This window comes from Pygocentrus nattereri, chromosome 1, assembly GCF_015220715.1.
Source record: "Pygocentrus nattereri isolate fPygNat1 chromosome 1, fPygNat1.pri, whole genome shotgun sequence".
Classification (NCBI taxonomy): domain Eukaryota; kingdom Metazoa; phylum Chordata; class Actinopteri; order Characiformes; family Serrasalmidae; genus Pygocentrus; species Pygocentrus nattereri.
The window spans coordinates 32,086,250-32,109,747 of record NC_051211.1 but is presented as its reverse complement, the minus strand read 5'-3'; the positions used below and the strand labels follow the sequence as shown (position 1 = coordinate 32,109,747).

Genomic DNA, 23,498 nt, shown 5'->3' with positions numbered 1-23,498 from the left:
TGGTACTGAATGAGGAAGTCAGGTGTAGCTGAAAAGTATGTTAGGGTGGTGCAGGACATGTATGAGGATAGTGAGACAGTGGTGAGGTGTGCAGTTGGAGTGACAAATGGTTTCAAGGTGAAGGTGGGGTTACATCAGGGATCAGCTTTGAGCCCCTTCTTGTTTGCAATGGTGATGGAAAGGTTGACAGATGAGGTCAGGCAGGAGGCTCGATGGACAATGATGTTTGCAGATGACATTGTAATCTGTGGTGAGAGTAGAGAGCAGGTGGAAGAGAATCTGGAGAGGTGGAGGTTTGCACTGGAGAGGAGAGGAATGAAGGTCAGTAGAGACAAGATGGAATACATGTGTGTGAATGAGAGGGAGGCAGGTGGAAAGGTGAAGATGCAAGGAGTAGAGGTCGTAAAGGTGGATGACTTCAAATATCTTGGGTCAACCATCCAGAGCAATGGACAGTGTAGAAAAGAGGTGAAGAAGAGGGTGCAGGCAGGATGGAGTGGGTGGAGACGGGTGTCAGGGCTGATGTGTGACAGAAGGATAGCAGCAAGAGTGAAAGGGAAGGTTTACAAGACAGTAGTGCGTCCTGCTATGATGTATGGTTTGGAGACTGTGGCTCTGTCTAAAAGACAGAAGGCTGAGCTGGAGGTGGCGGAGATGAAGATGCTGAGATTTTCATTGGGAGTGACAAGGCTGGACAAGATTAGAAATGAGCAGATCAGAGAGACAGTGAAGGTGGAGCAGTTTGGAGATAAAGCCAGAGAGGCCAGGTTGAGACGGTTTGGACATGTGTTGAGGAGGAATAGTGGATATATTGGTCAAAGAATGTTGGAGATGGAGCTGCCGGGTAGAAGGAGAAGAGGTAGACCTCAGAGAAGGTTTATGGATGTAGTTAAGGTGGACATGGAGATGGTTGGTGTGAAAGTAGAGGAGGCAATGGATAGGGCAAGATGGAGGCAGATGATCCGCTGTGGCGACCCCTAAAGGAAGCAGCCGAAAGAAGAAGAAGATATATATATATATAAATGAACAAGTGGTACTTAAAGGTCAACTCAAAATGAAATAAATCAAGGGTGGTCTCTGACTTTTGCACAGTAGTATCTGCTGGATAAAAATGTATCTAAAGCTCCTCTGACTTACATCTATTCTGTTTTTTTCTAAATATACTTGAAATAAACTGACTGTGAACAGCTGTTTGTTTGATTTCTCTTGTCAGCATAAAAAAAACACGGATTGTGTTCATGTTTATTTTTTTTTCTGCTGTCTGCACTCGTCTCGCTCATCCTTCAAAATGCAAAATACAAAATACAAAGTGTAACCATAACAAGCATATAGATGACGTTAGTGTAAGACGTTTACAGTGTGAAATTATAATGAAGACTGAGTTAAATTTATGTAAAAGCTGCATAAATTCTGACTAGACTGTTCAGGCAGAGGTAGCACTATCACATTTCAGAACTTTATCTTTGCAGTACAACATATGAAAGAGGCCAAGATCAGATTTGAAAATGTCAGATTTAATGTGCTTTAATCTCTTTGCTGTTCACACTCACACAAAAACCAAAGGCAATTATGGAATAGCAGATTTGGGACAGTTTTACCTGCACTGTGAATGAACCACATAGCAAGCTGGAAGTCTACAATTTCAGAAGTTTGAAATCATTTGTAGAGAATGGTAAAAAATTAAATGTAAATTTCAATGCAGTCTCAAACAGACTTGCTTATGTGGTTTCTGATGCTGTATGACATCCTGTTAAAACTGCCAAAACAATCATTGGCCATGTTTTTTTCAGTTGTCACAGATGACACCACATTTGGGAAACGGAAAACTGAATCAACTGTGTAAACTATCGCTTTAATTCCAGTAAAAAAAACAATCAAACCTAAAAACCACACAGCCTTATGCACCCGCTCCTCTTTTCTAATACAGCACAGAGGGAGCACTAACAGTTTTTTTTCCTTTTTTTTTTAAATCTCTCTCCTGGGACGATTGCCACATTTAGTAAAGCGGAAAAACAGAGTATTTCAGCTAAAGTAGCCATCTGTGACAGAAATGACAGGAGATGGAGAAGAGGTTTGAAAACAGCACGAAGATTCTGAGCTCTGAAGGTTGACGTGACGAGACGTGACAGAAAATGACAGAAAAATCCCTGAGCATCACAGAGGGTTTCAGAGTGCTGATCTAGAGGGAGCTCTTCTGACTCGTTACATTGAGGTAAGACACAGCCCTGCAAACTGCCAGAACAAACTAAACCGTCTGGTTGGTGATGAACACCAGTTTCCGATCAGAAGCATTTTTTTCTCCCTGTGCAGGACCTTGCCTGTCGTTTCTGGTAGCAGACAATTCAAAATAAGGATAACTCTGGGGGAAATGGCATTTTCCGGTGGTTGTTTGGTTGATGTAATGCAGGATATGGACTATTAAATCCATTATAGGTTACTTAGCAGCCTAAGCACATCAGTGCTTCTGTCTGAAGGTGGCATCAAATTTGAAATGTTATAAAACTGACCCTCGCTCCCAGAGACTGCAGACTTGACTCAGACCCACACCTGAGCGACTTGATACTCTGCTTGGACTCAAACCTCAAAGATTCGAGAATCAACTTGGACTCCTACTCCAGAGACTCAAGTCTGTACTTGGACAAAGTTTTTCAAAACTTTAATGTAACTATACAAATGACTGTGCATATATAAGTGCATTGATATTTGTTAGATAAGCTTATGAATTTGAACAGCTGTGAATTTGATCTTCCATATCAACTTCAGGAATGAAACAAAAACAATGATACTTGGCTCGGAGTCGAACCCCAGCTACTCAAGACTCGTCGTGCACTTGCATGAAGTGACTTGTGAACAGGGCAGTACGATGAAAGTTGTGTGTAAAAGCCTTGAGGATTGCTGACCTCTTTCCTGCGGTCATTGTCTCTCTGGATGAGCCATCGGACGGAAGCCTGGGGTGATTTGGGCAGACACTCCAGAAAGGTGGTGTTATTCCTGATCCCGTATTGGGACATCTCCACTGCATTCCTGTAGGCTGATACAGTACAGCAGTTCAGTAATCCAGCAACACACACGCACACACACACCCACACCCACCCACCCCCACACACACACACACACACACACACACACACACACACACACATCTGGTCGTACTGGAACTTGCCAGCTCATGCACTGTGAGAATGAAACATTGTTCTGATGGCAGAGTCAAAGTTTAAAGTTCATTCTTTACACTGTATATTTGTTTTCTAAACTATTCCTAGTTACTGTACACATCTAAAGCTTCTGAATTACTGATCTGGTCTCTATTTCATATTTTCATAAACACACTCTAGTGTATGTAGCATCCAAAGGCCCATAAAGTGCTAAACTAAACATTTGACTTACATTATCATCAATTATTTCAATGTAATTTTATACACATTATGAAGTTAGTTACATAATAAAGTATATTTGCATTTGATTTACATTCTTTGTCAACTGGTTTGAGTCTGCACTTCTTATCTTTTTTAACTGGTTTTTAAAACTGATAAAATATGTCAAAAATGTACAGATGTATCTGTTTCTGCAAAAAATGTCTGTACATACAACAATAACTTTTCATTAAATTCAAATCATAAATAATTACCTACTCCTACTACTTACAAACACAAATATGCTATGGATTGAAAGTTTAGAATCTCCACTTTCCACACAATGTTTCCACTAGAAATAACTGTAAATAGTTAAACAAAAATGTAAGATTTGCTTTGAGGAGAATACACCATGGAGGACGAAATGGGGTTAAATCTATTGAAACAAGGCCTATCAATGTCTGAACAACTTGAAAGAATCAGCATCTTAAATAATGGGCCATGATATCAGTGTGTTTTGGCATTAATATGAATTTTCTTGGCGCTCAGTTCAGCTGGGAGTGTTTCTCTGTGAGTAATGAACAGTGTCAGGTGCTGTTTCAGGGCCAACCAAATGGCATATCAGTTTAGACACACCAGAACCAATTAGTTTACATCAGCAGATGCTTCAGTCCCTGGACGCAAATTCATTTAGAGAAGGAGTGATAGAGAGAGAGGAGAGAGAGAGAGAGAGAGAGAGTGGAAGTGACAGGTTGCAACAGCAGTTGAATTAATTCAGTTGGAATGGATAGTAGGGACTTTCAGGCAAAGTGTCAGAAAACCTTGGTATGCCGAGAAGTCGAAAGCTGCTCTATTCTAACACAGCAGTGTCATTAGCTGTATTTCCACTCACTCCATGCACATTTAACAATGATAAAATGTGTGTGAGTTTTGTTGCCAGCAGCTCACTTCAATCTTACTGACTAATCTCAGTAAAAATGCATGTTACATATTGACATCATGTCCTGTCAGAAATGGCTGTTATAAGTTTGGCTTTACTAAATATTCAAGTTGTGTTTGACAGTGTGTTTTCTCTCATCTGATCATTTTATCTGTATTGCAAATAGCCCTGTTTTCTTGGTTTGTTATAAAAGAGTCATGTGATTCAAATCTGGTGACATGAAACAAACTGCATTTTCTTTCCTGTTGTTTCCACTGTAGTTTTTTATTGCAAACTATTGTATTGACAAGCGATTTACTGTAGCCACTACATTAATGAAATTGTTTTGTTTTCTTTCACCTACATGTTTTTCCACAAAATTGGATGGAGCTTACAAACTGTAATTTTCACATATGTAGAGAAAACAAAATGAAACTGTGCTGTGTGGAACCATACCTTTCAGATTGAACCCTCGGCACTGCGTGAGCGGATTTCCGTACATAATGTCCTGTCTTCTGCTTCTCCTGAAACCATAACGACATCTCAAATCAAATATTTTCACATATTCAGTTTCATTTTAATGTTGCATGTCTTCCCAGTTTAACAACAGCCATCTACATTCGGCTATTGAACTTTCTACACACACACACACACAGAGCAGGTTTTCTCAGTGTCTGAGGGATATCACATTCGCTTCTGCTGGGCTACAGAGAAAAAAACATCTGATGAAGCTTTGCAGTCAAGTTCACACTAATATTTCTCTCTCATCAGAGAGACAACAGCTACAGAACTGCAGAACAGAGGAACACACACTAACCATAACACATACTACCAACACCACAGACACACATTAGGCCCTTTTTCATTCCACATTACACTTAAAACCTTACACTGACAGAAAAACTCACTTTTCACTGAAGGACTTCAAAAATAAATAATCCAGTCAAAATCACACATACATGCAAATCTGTACACAATCAATATGGTGTACGCCGCTGAGCTTTCACCCTCCATCAAGATACAAACACACAAAGATTAGACATAAACATTTTACTAGGGATGCATCAATACATACTATACTGGTACCGGGCATCGGGCGGATACCGTGCTTTTTTACTCATAATCATAAAAATTCAGTGATACCAATATTCGATATCCGCTGTGTGGCACAAGCTGAGCGTGTGCTGTCTCATTGATAAACGGCTCAAGCTAGGATCTGATCGAGGATGTGCTCACTCAGAGAAATGTTTCTGACACCAGGGAGGTTGGGACACAATGTCACTGGCCACTTTAAACATTCGACTTTGGCAAATTCCCTTCAAGAACACATATTAGCAACGTTCACCTTTTTAAAACACACAAACAGAATCACGACCACTCCCCCAATATGGCTGGAGACACATAGGCTAGCAAAATGGGGGCAAGAACCTTGGCATTTCCTACCAAATTGTGTATGCCAACTTTGACTGAATACAATTGTGAGGTATGATCGTTAATTTTTGTAAATAGTGTAGAGAGACCGTAAAACGTATGTTTCAGTGCACAGTGTGGTTAGCTGAGCTGCTGTAGCTCAGTTTCTCAGCATGTCTGCTCAGTCCTCAGGTGTGCAGCATGTTATTGTAAAGGAAATTTGAAATTTATTATTTATTTGAAATTGTCCATAGACAGAGCTGTCTGCAGTGACCGTTTCATGTAGGATGGACAGGGCGTTGTGGGAGAATGTAAATCATAGGCTTTGTCTATAAATGACAGCCTATTCAAACTAACAGTGGCAGACAGAGAACTCATAAACCGGTTCTGGCAATTTATAACATTCATCATATCGGAGCAGAAACTGGTCTGTAGAGGAGACGAAGTTTATGCTCTGATCTCTAAAAGACGGCGGTGAGACGGCCGTCCAGCTTATGTGTCTCAGAACACAATGTCTTCCTCTCTGCCTTCATCACATAAGGATATGTGAAGGACATTTTTCTGAATCTGACATCATTTTAAAGCAATTAATAACACAAGTGCGCCAACTGGAAACTCATCTCACTCGGACTGGACCTCACACAATGTTCGCTGTCATGGTAAAATTTACTTGTGGTTCTCCATGCATGCTCGTCATTTTGCATTGGATGACTTGTAGAGCACATGTAAACTAAGATTTTCCATCAAATTGTTGAATAGAGTGAGCGTATAAACACCTCAGTCTGAATCTGTAATCGGAATATATTCAATCGGAATCTTTGCATGTAAACAAAGAGAGTGTGACTCACCAAAAGCACATTTGCCTTTTTTAAATCAGATGCATTAGCTTCAGATGTAATTCCTGCTGTCACTGTGCTACAGAGACTGCTGCTGTAAGCAACCAATGAGGAGCATCAAACGTTGACATGTACTCTACTTACAGCTTTACAAGTGTTTATCTGATGTACAACAAAACTCACTTTTCTCCACTACAGCTCTGCACGATTAGAGGTAATTAATAAAGTATAAGTAGGTAATTCGATACTCATAGCTACTTTTTGAGTGGCTGCTGTTGGAGGTATAGAAAGTTGAATTAAACCTGCCCTGTGGTGTTTGGAGCTGTAGCCTCCGAGCTAAGCTAGCACTAGCTGGCTTCTTGCTCCTAGCTAGCTTAGCTAGTGAGATCCAAACATCCCAGTACAGGTTGGAGTCTAACTGGTGCTCTACTATCACATGTATAGATGATAAAACCATTTTCAGCAAGAGCAAAGTTGAGTGAGAGAAAGCTAAAATTGAACGTTTTGTATTTGAAGCTGCAGCAGCTGGACTAAGCTAACGTACCTCCTACAGCAGTACAGGCTCAGCTCCAGCAAACCAATGCTTAAAAAACACCCTTTTCAAGTAGAAAGACTCTGATATCTTAGATCAAAAATTTGAATGTCTGTTGTTGAAGTGATAGAAAATCTGGGCAACACTAATGCCAATGCAGTTATATAGCTAGCTACAGTTTTAACCCATTGGAGTTCAGGCAGTAACTGATCCTCAAATAATACCAGTTTAGAGGGAAAAAATCTGAGAGCATGCAAAGAGATGTTGGAGTGACAGGCCGAGTCAAACGTGTTTTTTAGTGGGTGGAGTATATGTAGGTATGAGGCTGTTAGCAGTTAGATACTCTTCTGTGTAGTTTTCTTTATTCTATTTCTATTTCCAGGTTCTGATTTACCAGCACAGCAGATGGAAAAAGAAACCACAACCAGTCTGACAAGTCTGCACCAGCACAGGACAGCCCAGTGTGGCCCTAAGAACTTTTTGGCTGTACAGTGGAAACGAGGCCATACAGCATTAAATAGGCCATAACTTTTGCACAGGGCACATTTAAAGTTTATTTATTTATTTCCAATATGTTAAATTCAACAACAATAACAACAAAACAATAATTATGGATTGAAATGTGCAGAAGTGTGTCCTCTGTAGAGGTTGTGTTCACTTATTTTCACTCCATATCAACAAAATGTGTGAAATGAGAGGTGCCTAACCCTTTGCAAAAGACTGCATACATATATATTACATACCCAGCATACTGCACTGTTCTGTATGTGCGCATGTATATATATATATATATATATATATATATATATATATATATATATATATATATATATATATATATATATATGCAAAGATCTGTGTGTGTAGGGTGTATGTGTGTAGGGTGTATGTGTGTGTGTGTGTGTGTGTGTGTGTGTGTGTGTGTGTGTGTGTGTGTATACCTTTTTCCGGTGGGATAGAAGCGGGAGCAGCTCATTCCGTCCCAAGCACAGTAGGGGTCCCGCGCTAAACAGCAGTCCGCACATGCTGAGCCATAGGCATGGCATCGATGCAAAGACACCTGGGATACACCATGCTCCGAGCTGACGTACAGCTGTTGCTGTGAAACAAATGAGTTCAACAAGTTGACACGTGGCCCTTTATTTAACAATCTCAAACCACAGAGACAAGATAATGATCTTCACAGCAGTGCTTCTGCCTGCCAGCATCAACACCACTCAAAGCATCCACTAATGCTTAAAGTGATTGTTTCTGTCAAAAAACTATTTCCTCCCTACCCCAAATGCAGATCTGTCATGTCATGCATCGCACTGATATCTATAAAAATGGACAACAGTACATCAAAATGCAAAAAACAGCAGTAGCAGCCAACTTGAAATCTGAATTTTGTCCATACTTTAGTCCCTGTTTATATAGAACAGCATGTCATACAGTGTTGAAAACCACATAAGCAAGTCTGATAAGATTGCATATCATTTAAATGCAGTTTGAGGTGAGTGTGTGATGAATCAGACATGCAGTCTGCAACATGCAAATTGGTGGATTATTCCATTACTCGTTAGCTACATTAGCTTCATAGCTCCGGTGCAAAAATGAAAACAGCAAACTTCAGACACAAACATTTCTGAGCTGATCAACTACATTTGGTGTAAGGAGGAAAACAGGATAAATGACACTTTTTGCTGAACTATTGCTTTAATACCACACAGTAGCAGCATGAACAGCAATGCTAGGTCACAATTCCAGCAGCACTCAACCAGAAATGAACCACTAATTACAGCTCCATACCTTCTTAGAGGAAATTCTTAGGTTGGTTATGGCAGCTTGGTTCTGCAAATGGAAAAAGAAAATAAAAGTCAAACATCAGACCTCATTACTCATGACCACAGAATCAGTTTTATTCAGCAGCAGGATGGCACCATGTGTAGATATTTCAAATGTGAACTAATGAATATATTTCATTATATATATATATATATATATATATATATATATATACAGTGCCCTCCATAATTATTGGCACCCCTGGTTAAGATGTGTCAAAAGCCTTAAAATAAATTCAGTTTTTATTGTGGAAACATACTGTCACACTGAAAATTGTAGAAAAATGTAACCTTTAACTCAAGTAGAGTTTTAGGGGGAAAATAAAATCCCTGACTAAGAAATAATTTTTCTTCATAAAATCACCTGTTCCACAATTATTGGCACCCCTAACAATTCTTAGGAAATAAATGTAATTAAAGAATTTCTGTCACTTCTACAGTAGTTTACGAAGTTAATCAAAGTATGTAGGAACATTTAATTAGCAATTCACAACTTCCTGTTTCCCTGGGGTATAATTATGACGTGACACAGAGGCCATTTCTCTTCAACATGGGAAAGACAAAGGAACATAGCATTCAAGTAAGGCAGATGTGTGTTGACCTTCACAGGTCAGGCAATGGCTACAAGAAAATAGCCACTCACCTACACCTGTCCGTATCTACTGTCAGAGGAATTATTAAGAAGTTTAAAACAACTGGAACAGTGGTAAACAAGTCTGGACGAGGACGCAAGTTTATTTTGCCACCACGCACAGTGAGGAGGATGATAAGAGAAATAAAAAGTTCTCCAAAGCTCACTGTTACGGAACTGCAACAAATGGTAGCATCTTGGGGTCACGAAGTCTCCAAAACAACCATCAGACGCTATCTACACGCCAACAAGCTGTTTGGGAGGCATGCACGGAAAAAACCTTTTCTCACTCACAATCATAAACGTAAACGTTTGGAGTTTGCTAAGCAGTACTGGGACTTCAACTGGGACCGTGTGCTTTGGTCAGATGAAACAAAGATAGAGCTTTTTGGCAACAAATGCTGTAAGTGGGTCTGGCGTAACACAAGAGCTGAGTATGCAGAAAAGCACCTCATGCCCACTGTGAAATACGGGGGAGGATCAGTGATGCTGTGGGCCTGCTTTTCTTCCAAAGGCCCAGGGAACCTTGTTAGGGTGCATGGCATCATGAATGCTTTGAAATACCAGGACATTTTAAAACAAAATCTGGTGGCTTCTGCCCGAAAGCTGAAGATGGGTCGTCACTGGGTCTTTCAGCAAGATAATGACCCTAAACATATGGCAAGATCTACACAGAAATGGTTGACCACACGAATCAAGCTCCTCCCATGGCCATCTCAGTCCCCAGACCTTAACCCCATTGAAAACCTGTGGGGTGAGCTGAAGAGGAGAGTGCAGAGGAGAGGACCCAGGTCGCTGGATGATTTAGAGAGATTGTGCAAAGAGGAATGGTCGAAGATACCTCTTTCTGTGTTCTCCCATCTTGTGAAACATTATAGGAGAAGATTAGGTGCTGTTTTGTTGGCAAAGGGGGGTTGTACAAAGTATTAACATCAGGGGTGCTAATAATTGTGGCACACATTATTTGATGTTAAACAATTATTTCTTAATGTGGGATTTTTTTCCTACTGAATAAATGCACTTGAGATAAAGGTTGGATTTTGCTCTTTTTTTCCATCGTGGTCCTATATTATTTAAAAAAACCCTCAATTTATTAGAAGCTAAAGAACACATCTTAACCAGGGGTGCCAATAATTATGGAGGGCACTGTACATGTATGTATATATACATATATATATATATATATATATATATATATATATATATAAATCTTTTTGACTTTACTTCACTTGCAAATATTACATTTCAGTGATACTAAAGATGTGTAAATTTTTTTAAACCAAAGTTACATTTTAAGAAATAAATCCAAAACAAATCTAAAAGTCATAATTTATTTTTGCATCATTTTAATAGGTTGCCCTGCATTGCAGTTCTTTATGAATGCAGGCCAAGTCTGGAAAAATAAAAAATGTCAACCTCTCTTTTCATATATGAGAATCTCTTGGAAAGCTACAATGGTCCGTTTGTTTCCTGACAGCCATGAACAGCACAATGTTGTTTTCCCACATTATCCACTCCAAAAACAGATCCAATACAGAGTGCTTGCAGTAGCAACATTCCACAACACTTCAACAGGAAAGGCTATAGCTAATCTACTGGAGGTTGAATGGGTGGAGCTATTGTACTGTAGGCTGAATGGGTGGGGCTAAACTGCTGAATAGACTTTTGAAGCGGTGCGTAATTCCATAGTCAGCATGTCCCCCACATTTGGAACTCTGGGTCCACGCAAAATTCTAAAAATGATCTCCCTCACACCCTATGCTAAACAAAAATATCCCAAACCTGATACATTATGTCCCCCCATCTATACATGAAAATGTAACATGTATGATAACTCCCCAAGTGTGACTGGATGAGCTGAATTAAGGGGCAGTTTAGTAGTCAAAATATGAGTAATTCTACATACACTCCAGGGCAAACAAAAAAAAACTGGGCCAATCACATAATATAATGCTTTTTACTGATAGTTTTGGGCCTGACAGAGTCCCGATTTAAACCTTATAGAGAACATTTGATCTTACATTAAACACAAACTAGCTCAGCAATGTTTTTCAGCTGTTTGAAGCCATCAATGGTGAGTGGAAAATGCTGAGTCTGCAAAGTTACACACAAAATATAATGTAAAGAAAACAAAAGGAAAAGACTTTGCATATTAATTAACTATTTGTTTAATGATTTGTTGTAAACAAAGCTTAATGTTTTTCCATTTGTAGGTTAAAAGGCCTGTAGGTTGAATGGGTGGGGCTAAACTGCTCTATGCTGAATGTGCAGAGATGAAATGGCCTAGGCTGAATGGTTAGGGTTAAATTGCTGTAGACGTAATGGGTGGAGTTAAACCGTTGTAGCCTGATTGGGCGGGTTAAACCGCTGTAGACTGAATGGGCAGGGTTAAACCGCTGTAGACTGAATGGGCAGGATTAAACTGCTGTAGACTGAATGGGCAGTGTTAAACCACTGTAGACTAAATGGGCGAGATTAAACTGCTGTAGACTGAATGGGTGGGGATTAAACCACTGTAGGCTGATTGGGTGGGGTTAAACTGCTGTAGACTGATTGGGCAGGGTTAAACTGCTGTAGACTGAATGGGCGGGGTTAAACCGCTGTAGACTGAATGAGCGAGATTAAACTGCTGTAGACTGATTGGGCAGGGTTAAACTGCTATAGATTGAATGGGTGGGATTAAATCATTGTAGACTGAATGGGTGGGTTTGAACTGCTGTAGACTGAATGGGTGGGGTTAAATCATTGCAGACTGAATGGGTGGGTTTGAACTGCTGTAGACTGAATGGGTGGGATTAAACTGCTGTAGACTGAATGGGCGGGTTTAAACTGCTGTAGGCAGTAAACTGGCTCAGTTTTCATATATGAACTATGTGGACTTGATATGAATGTGATCTTTGAACCTTTTGAAATTTTATAATATAAAATAATCCTCACAAGTGAAGACAATTCGATTTTCCATGGTATTGCTGCTTGAAAACATATTATTTCTACTACAAATTATTCAGTAACTATTATGAATAATAGATAATCTCTGAATGTGTAAGTTGTATAGTCACGATAGTACAGAACTGGAGCGTGGCTTTACACACAGACCCCTTTTACGTTTAAGGTTTTAAAGTTTTACTCCTTGGCTGTAGTTCAGACCTTAAACACTTCCAGCTCCTCCAGAATCAGGTCTTCTCCTAGTGAGCGGTTTGTGGGCAGCACCACCACCTTCTGCACCGTGCCTTTATCTGGAGGGGGAACAGAGAGACAGACAAACTCAGAGAGGGAAGAATTAATGCAGCCAGACAGCCACAATAAAGAGCACAATAAAAAGGCTCCACTGGTCACAGACACACACAAAAACAGAGATCAGGTTTTCTTTGAGAAGTGCAGTCTCCTGATTGGTGAATCTGTCAATAAGCAGCACAAACTGAGGAGATTTCAAGAAATAATTTTTTAAAAATTACTCTAAATGTATTGTGTGTCACAAATGTCACACAAACATCTCTGTGCAAGGTTATTTTGTCTGAGGTTGTAGTGTTTGTGTCTGCTTAGCCTGATGCCTTTTTGTATAAGGCAGTTTCCCAAGTTGTCCAGTTTTCTTCAGACAGCAAATATGTCCTTGTTTTATTGTTATCTTTGTAGTATGGTCAGAAAATTGTGTACATTTAAATGTGTTTGTAAGGCAAAAATTAACATCCAAGCTCTTGTCTGGTTTGGGTTATTTTGATAATAACTGCATTAATAAGCCTGAATCTGAGATGTTTACTGAACGCTGTACTGGATTTAATCTTTACAGTTTATGATGGAAAAGCCTTTTTATGCATCTAGTTATGTTGTTAGAAAAGCCTATTTACAACAGATGGTGCCACTTGGTGTACAGCGGCACAGCCCACGTGGAATGTTCTTATGTTAGTCAATGTAACCTATCACTCCGGAAAAATACACAAAAATATGACCTATGTATGTTTTTTGGGCATTTTTCCCAACTTCCTGCCCACTTTAGTCATGTCCAATTCCACCCACTGGGTAGGTCTTCCCACTTCAAAAAACATGAAGCGAGCCATCACATCTTTTTTAATAGTTGCTAACATTATATCGTTGGACAGCTCAACATGCTAGTAAACTCATTATCTCCTGATGACGTGGCCTATGCTCAGTTGGCTGCTGAACTTAGGAGCTTGTTTTGTGTCATAGCATTCTGGTGGTTTCTATCTAGAAACAGTACACAATTCAGTAATGTTGTTATATGGTGCAATCTAGGTTCATACTCAAAAAAAGTCAGCTATATTTTGAGTTGTAGCCACAACAACCCGAGGTAATAGTCAATAAACATGCTAAAATGGCATCTACATGGAATTTATTTAATTTGCAAACAGAATAAAGATATCTGCTGGTGAACAGCAGCATCCATTACTAGAAAACAAATGGGGACAAAACATGCTCTGCTCTTCACCAGCACATGAGCCACATTCAGAGTGAAAAATCAAGCACGGTGAAGTAACATAGAGTCACCTCTGATGTAAAGTCAGCATAAGAATGAGTTCTTAACCAGCCAGACTGCTTCAGTAGCAGTAGGTAAATTAACAGGAATCAGTAGGTGTCCACTGTGGCAGGTCAAGCTGAGGACAGTCTGGTTTAGGATGTCTTTATGTTTAACAAGGTGAGATGGAGCAGAGCTCAGACAGAGTTCTGGAAATCCCCGACTCCATTCCTCCGTCTGAGGCAGAGAAGTGGACGCCGTTTCTGGCCGTCAGTCAGGAATTCAGTAAGAGAGGGATGTTGATGAACACAAGCAGCTGGGAGCACCATTCTTCTCCCAAAAACCAGCACTCAACTCCTCACCTCTCACACACACACACACACACACACACACTTAACACATCATATGCCCACTTCGTGACAATGCAGATAAAAAAGATGGGAGAAGAGACCAAACAGAATGTCTCTCTCTCTCCCTTTTGTCTTGGTCTCTCTCTTTCTTTTTCTGTCTTGCTTTCTCCCTCTCTCCCTCTTTCTCTATCTTTTTATTAACACTTCCTCCAACTCTCTCTTTCTCTCTGCCTGTCTCTCTCTCTCTCTCTCTTTCTCTCTCTCTCTCAGACCCAGCAGGGTGCAGTTTAATATTCTCCATTTAACCATCTGCTTATGAAACACTTCCACCGCACTGTATTAGAGGGTAAAGCTCTCTTATTAGATGAATATTAATAATAAAATGCTCCTCATTCCTTTTCCTTTTCCACTAACCCCCCCCCACAAAAAAACAAAAGCAAAAAAGAAAAAACACGCTTTATTCCAAATGTAGTTGATCAGCTAGCTAAGATATGTTTGGTATCTGAAGTTTGCTTCTTTACATTTCAGTTACAAAACCTAAAAACAGAATCAGCTATTTTGAAGTCTATACTTCTCGTATTGATATACTGTGAAAAAATATAACATATTTATCAAAAAGTGTAGATTTAGACAATTTCATGGCATCTATTTGACTAGCTAGATGGCCTCGTACGAATTAGGTTTCCAGTGTTATATCTTAAAGCTTCACTATGTCAGTTTTGGGGAATTGGAGACCTCTCTGGTGAAAATGTATAATTGCACACAGCATGTGGAAAAACATTGTATAAAACTGATTGAGTCAGATCTCTTCCCTGTGCTGATGAATACAATGATTATGCAAAACTTGGTGAAGGACATGTCTTTTGAGTCTTTAAGTGAATGATATGCTATTGTAATCATATCTTCATCAGTATAATGTTGATTTTGTATCTGAGACCTAAACACCTAAATAATCTGACTTGATGCCTTAATTGTTATTTTAGTTGTTTTCTCCTGACTCAGTACTGCTACTTCCTTCAAGTTTAACAACAAAATCTTACATAGTCCCATTTTTTGAGTGCTAAAAATAGCACTGGACTTCAAAAGTAGTAGTGAACCCTAACACTGTATAATATTTTCCATATTAATTATATGTTGAAATGTAACAGGTGTATGTGTGTGGTAACCTAGGTGGCTTATCACTTAATTTGCTATGGAGAAGCTTTGATATCTCTTTTTATAACTTTAACTGACAGCCCTTGAGAAATTTTCTGTACTGACAGTAACATCGGCTAGCTAAATACACAGTGATAATATAATAATAAATAAATGATAATATACACAGTCTGTTACTAATGCGTAAGTGTGTTTAGGGGAAAGAGTTAAACACATAAATGCTTGGGAGGTGTTTACTGCCCCTGAGCGTGTGTATCTTACCTGTACCAAGGAACAAAACCTGGTAGTGTCCATCAGCCGCAGTCACCTGGTCCACAGCGATGGAGGTGTATTTATACTCAGCATGAGTTCTGACCAGCATGGGTCTGCGGCTCACCGGGTAAACAGGGTTAAACATGAGTGGGTGATTCCTCATGAACATCACAACATCATCAGGGAGCTCTTTAGTACTCTGGATATGAGGAGTGAACGCACCACCAGGACACTGAGAGAGAGAGAGAGAGAGAGAGAGAGAGAGTGTGTGTGTGTGAGAGAGAGATGTATAGAGTAACCATAACGCCACATCTATGTGTACATGCGACCACAAAAATGTATTTTTGTTGATGTTTGGTTTTTTCCATCGGTATTTTAATCACTACTAGTATTAAACATTCCTTTCATTACTTTGGAAACAGCTGTTAATTAAGATTCATGGCAATGAACCCTGAATCTGAATATGAGAAAGAGAGAGAGAAATAAACAGAGACAAAGAGTCCAAGAGTGAATAGCTAATTAAATAGGCTCACTTCATAGAATATTCCATAAATCTGACCAAGTTCATTTTGTTCAGATAATAGCCTGCCCTTAATTTAATTTTGAATAAAGGATTTCATTTATTTATTAATTTCCTCAAGATTAAGGCGCAACTGCTGTAGATTAGTAGCTTGTTAACTTGCAAGTTTCATTGAGCAAGTGTGTGCAAACACAGAACATCTTGCACTTCCAACAACATTTTGACAGTGACGTCTACTCCCCATCCACTTTATTAAAAAACTCTCCTTGTACCTTCACATCGCTGGCATACAGTTAGACACCGTAACTCATCTGTTGATGCACAGTTTGTGTTAGCCATCTTCTATCCCCTCATCAATGGTCAGATTCTGACCACAGAGCTGAATATTTTTGGGTGGTGGACCACTGTCAACTCACTGAAGTGTGACAAAGCCCCAGCAACGCTGCTGCGTCTACATGAACACTACCATGTCAGTTTCACTGCTGTGCTGAGAAGGATCCACTGACCAAATAATATTTGGACAGCAGTGGCCCTGTGGTCAGAAACAGAAAATGATGAATGGAGCGAAGAGGGGGTTATAAACTGTGCTGCAGCAGAAGGACTATAATTTGCTACAATTATAGCAAATTATAGTCCTGTTAACATTATACATTAGCATTCCTACCCAGAGAAGAATCTGTAATTGTACACATAGGTTGTATCACTAACTGAAGGCAGCTGTTTCGATGTCTTGCTGCTTGTGATTCTCATAAGTCATTGCCTTAGAAGGCAATGTTTTAACTACATCATATTTGAGACTCGTTTCGAAGGCAGCGATATGTCATAACAGCTCACGGCTAGCTGTTAGCGTTAGACATTAGCAACTTTTACCCAGAAAAAAAGTATTATAACAAGGCATGATGAACTTTTTATAACCAAAATTAAAAGTTCTCTATTTGTACATGAATCAATCTCGCTGTGCCAGTGCTGGTGTTTTTAGCATTTTTTCCCCAATCATATCAGTGCTCACACAAAGGATTATGGTCATTTGTAAGTGAAGAATGCATCTACACTGCTGTCAATAAACGCCAAAATGGAAGAACTTCAGGTAGTGTTTTTATACATTTGATCCTGATGTAACTGGGAGCCTTACTGCCTCCGAATACTGTGAGTAGGCAACGTTTATGATGTTTCAGACACAGACACAGTGCACAGGTAAGGGTTTCTAATAAAGTGGCCCATAAGTGGAAATCCAAGGCAGGGGTGATTTTTCTAGTAAAGTGGCCAGTGAGTGGAAGTGCAAGGTAGGTGTTTCTAATAAATTGGCCAGTGAGTGAAAGAGTGAGGTAGGTGTTTCTAAAAAAATGGCCAGCGACTAGAAGTGAAAGGTAAGAGTTTCTAATAAAGAGGCCAGTAAGTGGAAGTACAAGGTAGGGTTTCTAATAAAGTGGCCAGTGAATGGAAGTACAGGGTAGATGTTTCTAATAAAGTGGCCAGTGAATGGAAGTGAAGGGTGAGTGTTTCTAATAAAGAGGCCAGTAAGTGGAAGTACAAGGTAGGGTTTCTAATAAATTGGCCAGTAAGTGGAAGAACAAGGCAGGGTCCAGTGAGTGGAAGGACAAGGAATGTATTTCTAATGGCTAGTGAGTGGAAGTAGAAGGTAGGTTTTTAAATTGTTTCTACTGAGGTGAAGGATACTCACTGTTCCTGGCCGAGGGTACGGGATGCGCCCCTGAAACGCCACCCACTGGAAATTTGGACCCTCCCTATGAGCGAATGGCCCATTAAAGACTGTCAGGATGTCAGCCATGTTGTACACACACACTGCTGAACCCTTAAACACGGAGCTGGAGGGAAACACAATAAAGAGAAATAACAACGTTAGAAGATGTTGTTAGAAGAGTAATCTCCTCACCATAAGCCTAATTACATTGGCTTCGCTGATGAAGTCAAGTTACATTGTCATGGAGAGAACACCATGTCTTTTAGTTTTGAAACTCCCTTCAACATTGATTTTTATTTTACATGTATTGCAAATTTTAAAATTATAATCTAAACTTATTCTATAATTCAAACATTTTGGGAACAGCAAGAAATTTGGTTAAATTAAATGGCTGCTGTTTTTTTTACAATCATTTTGTGTATATCTATTTTTTGTATATCCTCTAGAGGGAACACACTTTAATATGACATTTTTCTGCATGTTTTACTTATTGGAACACATAAAACATACAGTATAAAACATATCGCAGCTTTTGCACAGGCCGCACTTTATGATTTTTCTATCCAGTGTATTAAATTTAGCAAAAAATAGTGATTGTGCATTACATTATGCAGAAATGTGTAACATGGATATAAATGCAGGGATGTCTGAAAGAGCAGCAACAAAACTACAGATGAATAACAATTAAAAATAACATAATAAATGATAACAACAGCAAATAAAAACAATAATAATAATGACACTGTTTAGCAGCATTAACAAACCACCTTTTTGATGTACATCAAGTCTTTTACACTAATGCAGCTACCTGAGAGTCAAATAAATGAAAAAAAGTGAGTGATTTAGTCTTTTTAACACAGTCTCTCTCTCTCTCTCTCTCTCTCTCTCTCTCTCTCTCTCTCTCTCTCTCTTTGTAGCTTTTCTGAAGGATGCAGTGTGGTTTGGCTGCACATGTTACAGACTGAAACTGTTTGATAGAGCAGGGGTGGAGAAGAGGAGTAAATATAGATTGGGTGTGTGTGTGTGTGTGTGTGTGTGTGTGAGTCCAGCCATGAAGCCAATGTATGTTTGGGTTGGAGTGGAGCTCAGAGAAGTGGATCAGGGGGATATTGACTGCCCAGAGCAGCGTGATCAGAGCAGAAAAATCTGGGGTTCTGCTACTGTGACCTGAATACCGTCACCTTAAAAAATTGCCCATGTCAGAATTGCTGCTGACATGCAAAAAACACCATACAAAAAACAACATGCAAAAAACAACATATCTGTACCTATATGTAATAAATAGATGTATACATCTATATACATATATAGTATATACTAATATATGTCCAATATGTATTATACATAAATGTGTATATGACTAACATTCTGCAGTATTCACACTTGGAGTAGTGATGAATGGCCTAACACACACTCATTCCTCTCAAAACCACAGTGTGAACTCCACCTGCCCAACATCCAGCAAACACCCACACTCAGTCTCATATACCAGAAAACATACTCATTCATTCATGCACACACCCACTCACATACAAGGACGTACACTCTGCGTGGTGAGTGTGATGTTGCTGTTGGCATTACCTGGTGGAGGTGAAAACTCCGAACAGCAAGAGGCCCTTCGGATTCTCTGTCTCCAGCAAAAACACACTTTCTGCAATGAGACAGAAGCATACACTCAGTGTGTGAGCTCGACGTCCCACTGTACTGTACAGCTGAGCTACCACACACACACACACATACACACACACACACACACACACACACACACACACACACACACACACACACACACACACACACACACACATATGCACACATGCACATACACACACTCATACACATATGTAACATAAAATGATACAAAAGCATGAAAACCTCAGGCAGAGGTGTGTAGATTATACTAAACTGATCCTACAACAAAGTTATTGTTACTGTAGTGAAATAATGACTGCACTAATAGTGCCCTTCCAAAAAAGTGTGTGTGTATTCTGTGTGAGAATGCGGTGCCTATTTTGGGCTCCAGCTTTACAACTGTTTTTGTTGATTTTGCATTGTTTGTGTGTTTGTGATTTGCTTTGGTTTGAACTTTTCCTTTTGGCCCGGGAGTTTTCCATCATCTACTGAGGCTGAGTGACTTTTCCTCGGAAGCAGTGTTTGACTTAGAGCTTAGAGACTGTAAACCATAGTAGTTGAGTTTGACTGGGCTGCAAGCTGGGAGACTCCACCATAGTAATAAAGTTTGAAAACTGTGAGTGGGGAAACTTTTCACTATGGCAGCGGAGTTTCACTGGGATGTGAGTCGGGAGAAACTTTACCATGGTAGCAGAGTGTGACTGGGTCATGAGCTAGGAGACTTTTAACCTTGGTAGCAGAGAGTTTGAGCAGGGAGTTGGGACAGTTTTCACCCTTGTAGTCGAGTTTGACTGGGCGGCAAGCTGGAAGAAACTTCACTGTGGTAATGGAGCTTGACAAGCTGTGATTTGGGACATTTTTCACCATGGTAGCAGAGTTTGATTAGGCTGCAAGCTGGGAGGCTTTTCACCATAGAAGTGGAGTGAAGAAACTTCACTGTTATAGTCGTGATTTGGGTTATTTTTATCATGGTAGTGGAGTTTGAATGGGTCACAAGCTGGGAGACTCTTCACCATGGTTGTGGAATCTGACTGGGTCATGAGCTAGGAGACTGTTCAACATGACAGCATCATAACTGCAAACTATAACTACTTTCAATGTGGTAGTGGGATTTGATAAGTCGCGAGTCAGGACACTTTTTAGCATGGTAGTGGAGTTTGACTAGATTGTGAGGTGGGAGACAATTCACTATGGTCCTAGAATATGTCTAGGCCATGGACTGAGAGACTATTCACTGTGGTTGTGAAGTCTGACAAGCCATGGGTCAATGGTGTCATCACAGTATCAGAATTTGACTGAGCCAGGAGGGTCATGGTGTCATCACAGTATCAGAATTTGACTGAGCCAGGAGCTGGGAGACTCTTCACTGTGGTAGTGGAGTTAGACTGGGCCATGAATCGGGACGCTTTTCACCATAGTAGCAGAGTTTGACTGTTTATTAACAACTAATAGAGCTCATAAAACCACTTAAGTATGGAGTAACATAACTTAAGTAAGTAGAACAGCAGTGGAGCTTCTTAGTACATCCAGCATCTATCAGCTTAGGAACTGAAGCTTATTAGACTGTTTTTCCCAGATTCTAATTGTGAAGTAGTACAAATGTGATCTTTAAGGTAACAGACAGCTTGACTGCTAAAATGTAGAGAAAGGTTTGAGAAAAAGTAGCATCTAAAATATAGGATTTAATATCTAGATTGGTAGACTAGTGTGCATGCATGTGTGTATCCTCACCAAGCTCGTCGAAGTGTGTCTCGGTGCCGTCCTCCTCCAGAACAGAACACACCATTCTGGCTTTCAGAAATGTGGTCCATTTATTCACTAGACTGCGCTGACCGCCTGTATCATTCTACATACACAAACACCACTTTACTACAGAGCACACTGACCACAGGCCAAACATTTACACCACAAATTAAAAATAAATGTGAACATGAAAGATTACAGACAGCATAATGGACAGCAACATGTTTCTGTTCAAAAGTTTGGATTAAATGTATATAATGACTTCAAATATGAACAAGTGAAAGTGAAACCACTTTTGCTGCAGATGCACAGATAGACCCAAGGTGGGCTCATAGAGCCCTTGCTTTTTTGCTGATTCACCTTGCCACATCCTATTCATTCTGACACAGGGCTCTGCCAGATCCACAGGGTGCATGACAGCTAGGACGCTGTGATAAAAATCAGCAGATTTCTGCTTTATGCATATAAGTACAGCCACTGCATTGAGTTTAACTGAGAAAGGATAGACTGGTCTTCTTAGGTGGCACAGAGGGGCAACAATGCCTCTTTTTCTCTTCTGTAAATCTGTAACAATTTTACATGAAAATGAAAATATCTGGTTTTATACATAACTGTCAACAGTAAAGGTCATTTTTCATTGCCCTCTCTGTGTATGTGCTGTACGATCCTGAAGGTTAACTTGAAGCTTAGGAATGTGTTAGAGTGCTACAAATGAAAGGAGTCGAACATCTCCTCCTTCACTTTAGAAGTAAATTGAATCTGAGTTGCTTCTTCCTGAGATTAGGTAGGGTGACAACGCAACAGTGGACCATTGTTTATGAACTTGAAGCTACAGACAAGTAAGTCCTTAAGACACCAGATTAAAGATAACTGCCGTGGTTGGCAGAAGTGGCGTGCTGTGTGCAGCTGCAATTAGCCAGGGAGCTAACATACCTACCATTAACAGTAAAACTATGAGGTAAAGATAATAATACCTGGCTGACCTTGTATCACACAGTTTTTTGTGTTTATTTATAAACAGTATTGCAAAAATTGTGCACGTAGCAAACTGAAACAAAAGTTAATCTGAGGGAATGAAAAGTCCAAAACGTAGGCAAAATGTACTTTCTGTAACGGGAAGCGAGGTGGCAGATGCATGTGCGGAGGTAAGCGACTTTTATTGAGGGCAAATCCAGGGTCATGGTCAAGACGGTCCAAAGTCATAGAGCCAATACGGATAGATTGTGGGGCAGACATGACATAAACCAGAATCCAACTAAACACAGACAGGGATTCAAACAACAATACATACAACTACAAAGACCAGCAAAGACAAAGTGCAAACACACGGCTTAAGTACAGCAGGGTTAACGAGGGACTGGTGGAAACCAGGTGGCGACAATCATGGGAGGAGACATGAAACAAGGGGATGGACTAAACCAAAACTAAAACCAAAACAAAGGGGCACGTGGAAGTTCAAAAAACACAAACACATGGACAGGACTGGGAGGGGCCAATCGTGACACTTTCGCACACCAGAAATGCAACTGAATGCACTATGTCCCCAAAATTACTTACATAATTTGCTTTTTATACTTGCACTTTAATAAACATACATTGAAAAGCTAATGTGTTCCTTCATATTACCATTCACGAATACAATATGTTTTGATCTACATCAAACTCCATACTGCATGGGCAGTACAATATTGATCTGTAGAAAACTGCAGAAACTGGCTCAACTATAAAATATCTGTGAAACTTCAAATCACTGGTGGCTTCCATTTTTTGTTGTGTGGTATATTTGAGTGACGTTCAATGCATAAACACTTACAGGACACACTCGTGCAACCATGGTGTGTATGTTCTTGGTGTTTCCGCTGTTGTCTGTCAGCCTCTCTCTGAAGAAGAAATAAAGTTTGGCGTCGTTTGGATCTGATCCATCTGGGATCAAGTGCGCATCGATAAACACAGGCTCTGGTAAAAACAAAAACAATGACTTCAGGGTCACATTCAGTCACACTTAACTTTGAAGATCCTCTATAGCTGCTCTACAAGCAGCATTCAAAATCAGAAATCTTTTCATTGGTCAAGTAAAATATCACATAGGAATTCATCTTAGCAATAGCTCACATTTAGACAAATATAGGAACATACCAATATAGTATATAAACAAAATAAAAGAGGGAA

General features: G+C 39.8%; 1 protein-coding gene across 1 annotated transcript in view; it reads right to left on the bottom strand.

The window, feature by feature from the left end:
* The window catches only part of sema3c (sema domain, immunoglobulin domain (Ig), short basic domain, secreted, (semaphorin) 3C), a 91,203-nt gene that overhangs the window by 6,860 nt on the left and 60,845 nt on the right, over nucleotides 1-23,498 (bottom strand). Inside the window, exons 8-17 of the mRNA XM_017707585.2 lie at nucleotides 23,143-23,285; nucleotides 21,318-21,432; nucleotides 19,536-19,605; nucleotides 17,934-18,078; nucleotides 15,742-15,964; nucleotides 12,652-12,740; nucleotides 8,839-8,880; nucleotides 7,992-8,149; nucleotides 4,729-4,796; nucleotides 2,901-3,031 (exon numbers count right to left, since the gene is read on the bottom strand). Of these exons, the coding sequence (XP_017563074.1) occupies nucleotides 2,901-3,031; nucleotides 4,729-4,796; nucleotides 7,992-8,149; nucleotides 8,839-8,880; nucleotides 12,652-12,740; nucleotides 15,742-15,964; nucleotides 17,934-18,078; nucleotides 19,536-19,605; nucleotides 21,318-21,432; nucleotides 23,143-23,285 (1,184 nt within the window). The remainder of the gene's footprint in view (nucleotides 1-2,900; nucleotides 3,032-4,728; nucleotides 4,797-7,991; nucleotides 8,150-8,838; nucleotides 8,881-12,651; nucleotides 12,741-15,741; nucleotides 15,965-17,933; nucleotides 18,079-19,535; nucleotides 19,606-21,317; nucleotides 21,433-23,142; nucleotides 23,286-23,498) is intronic.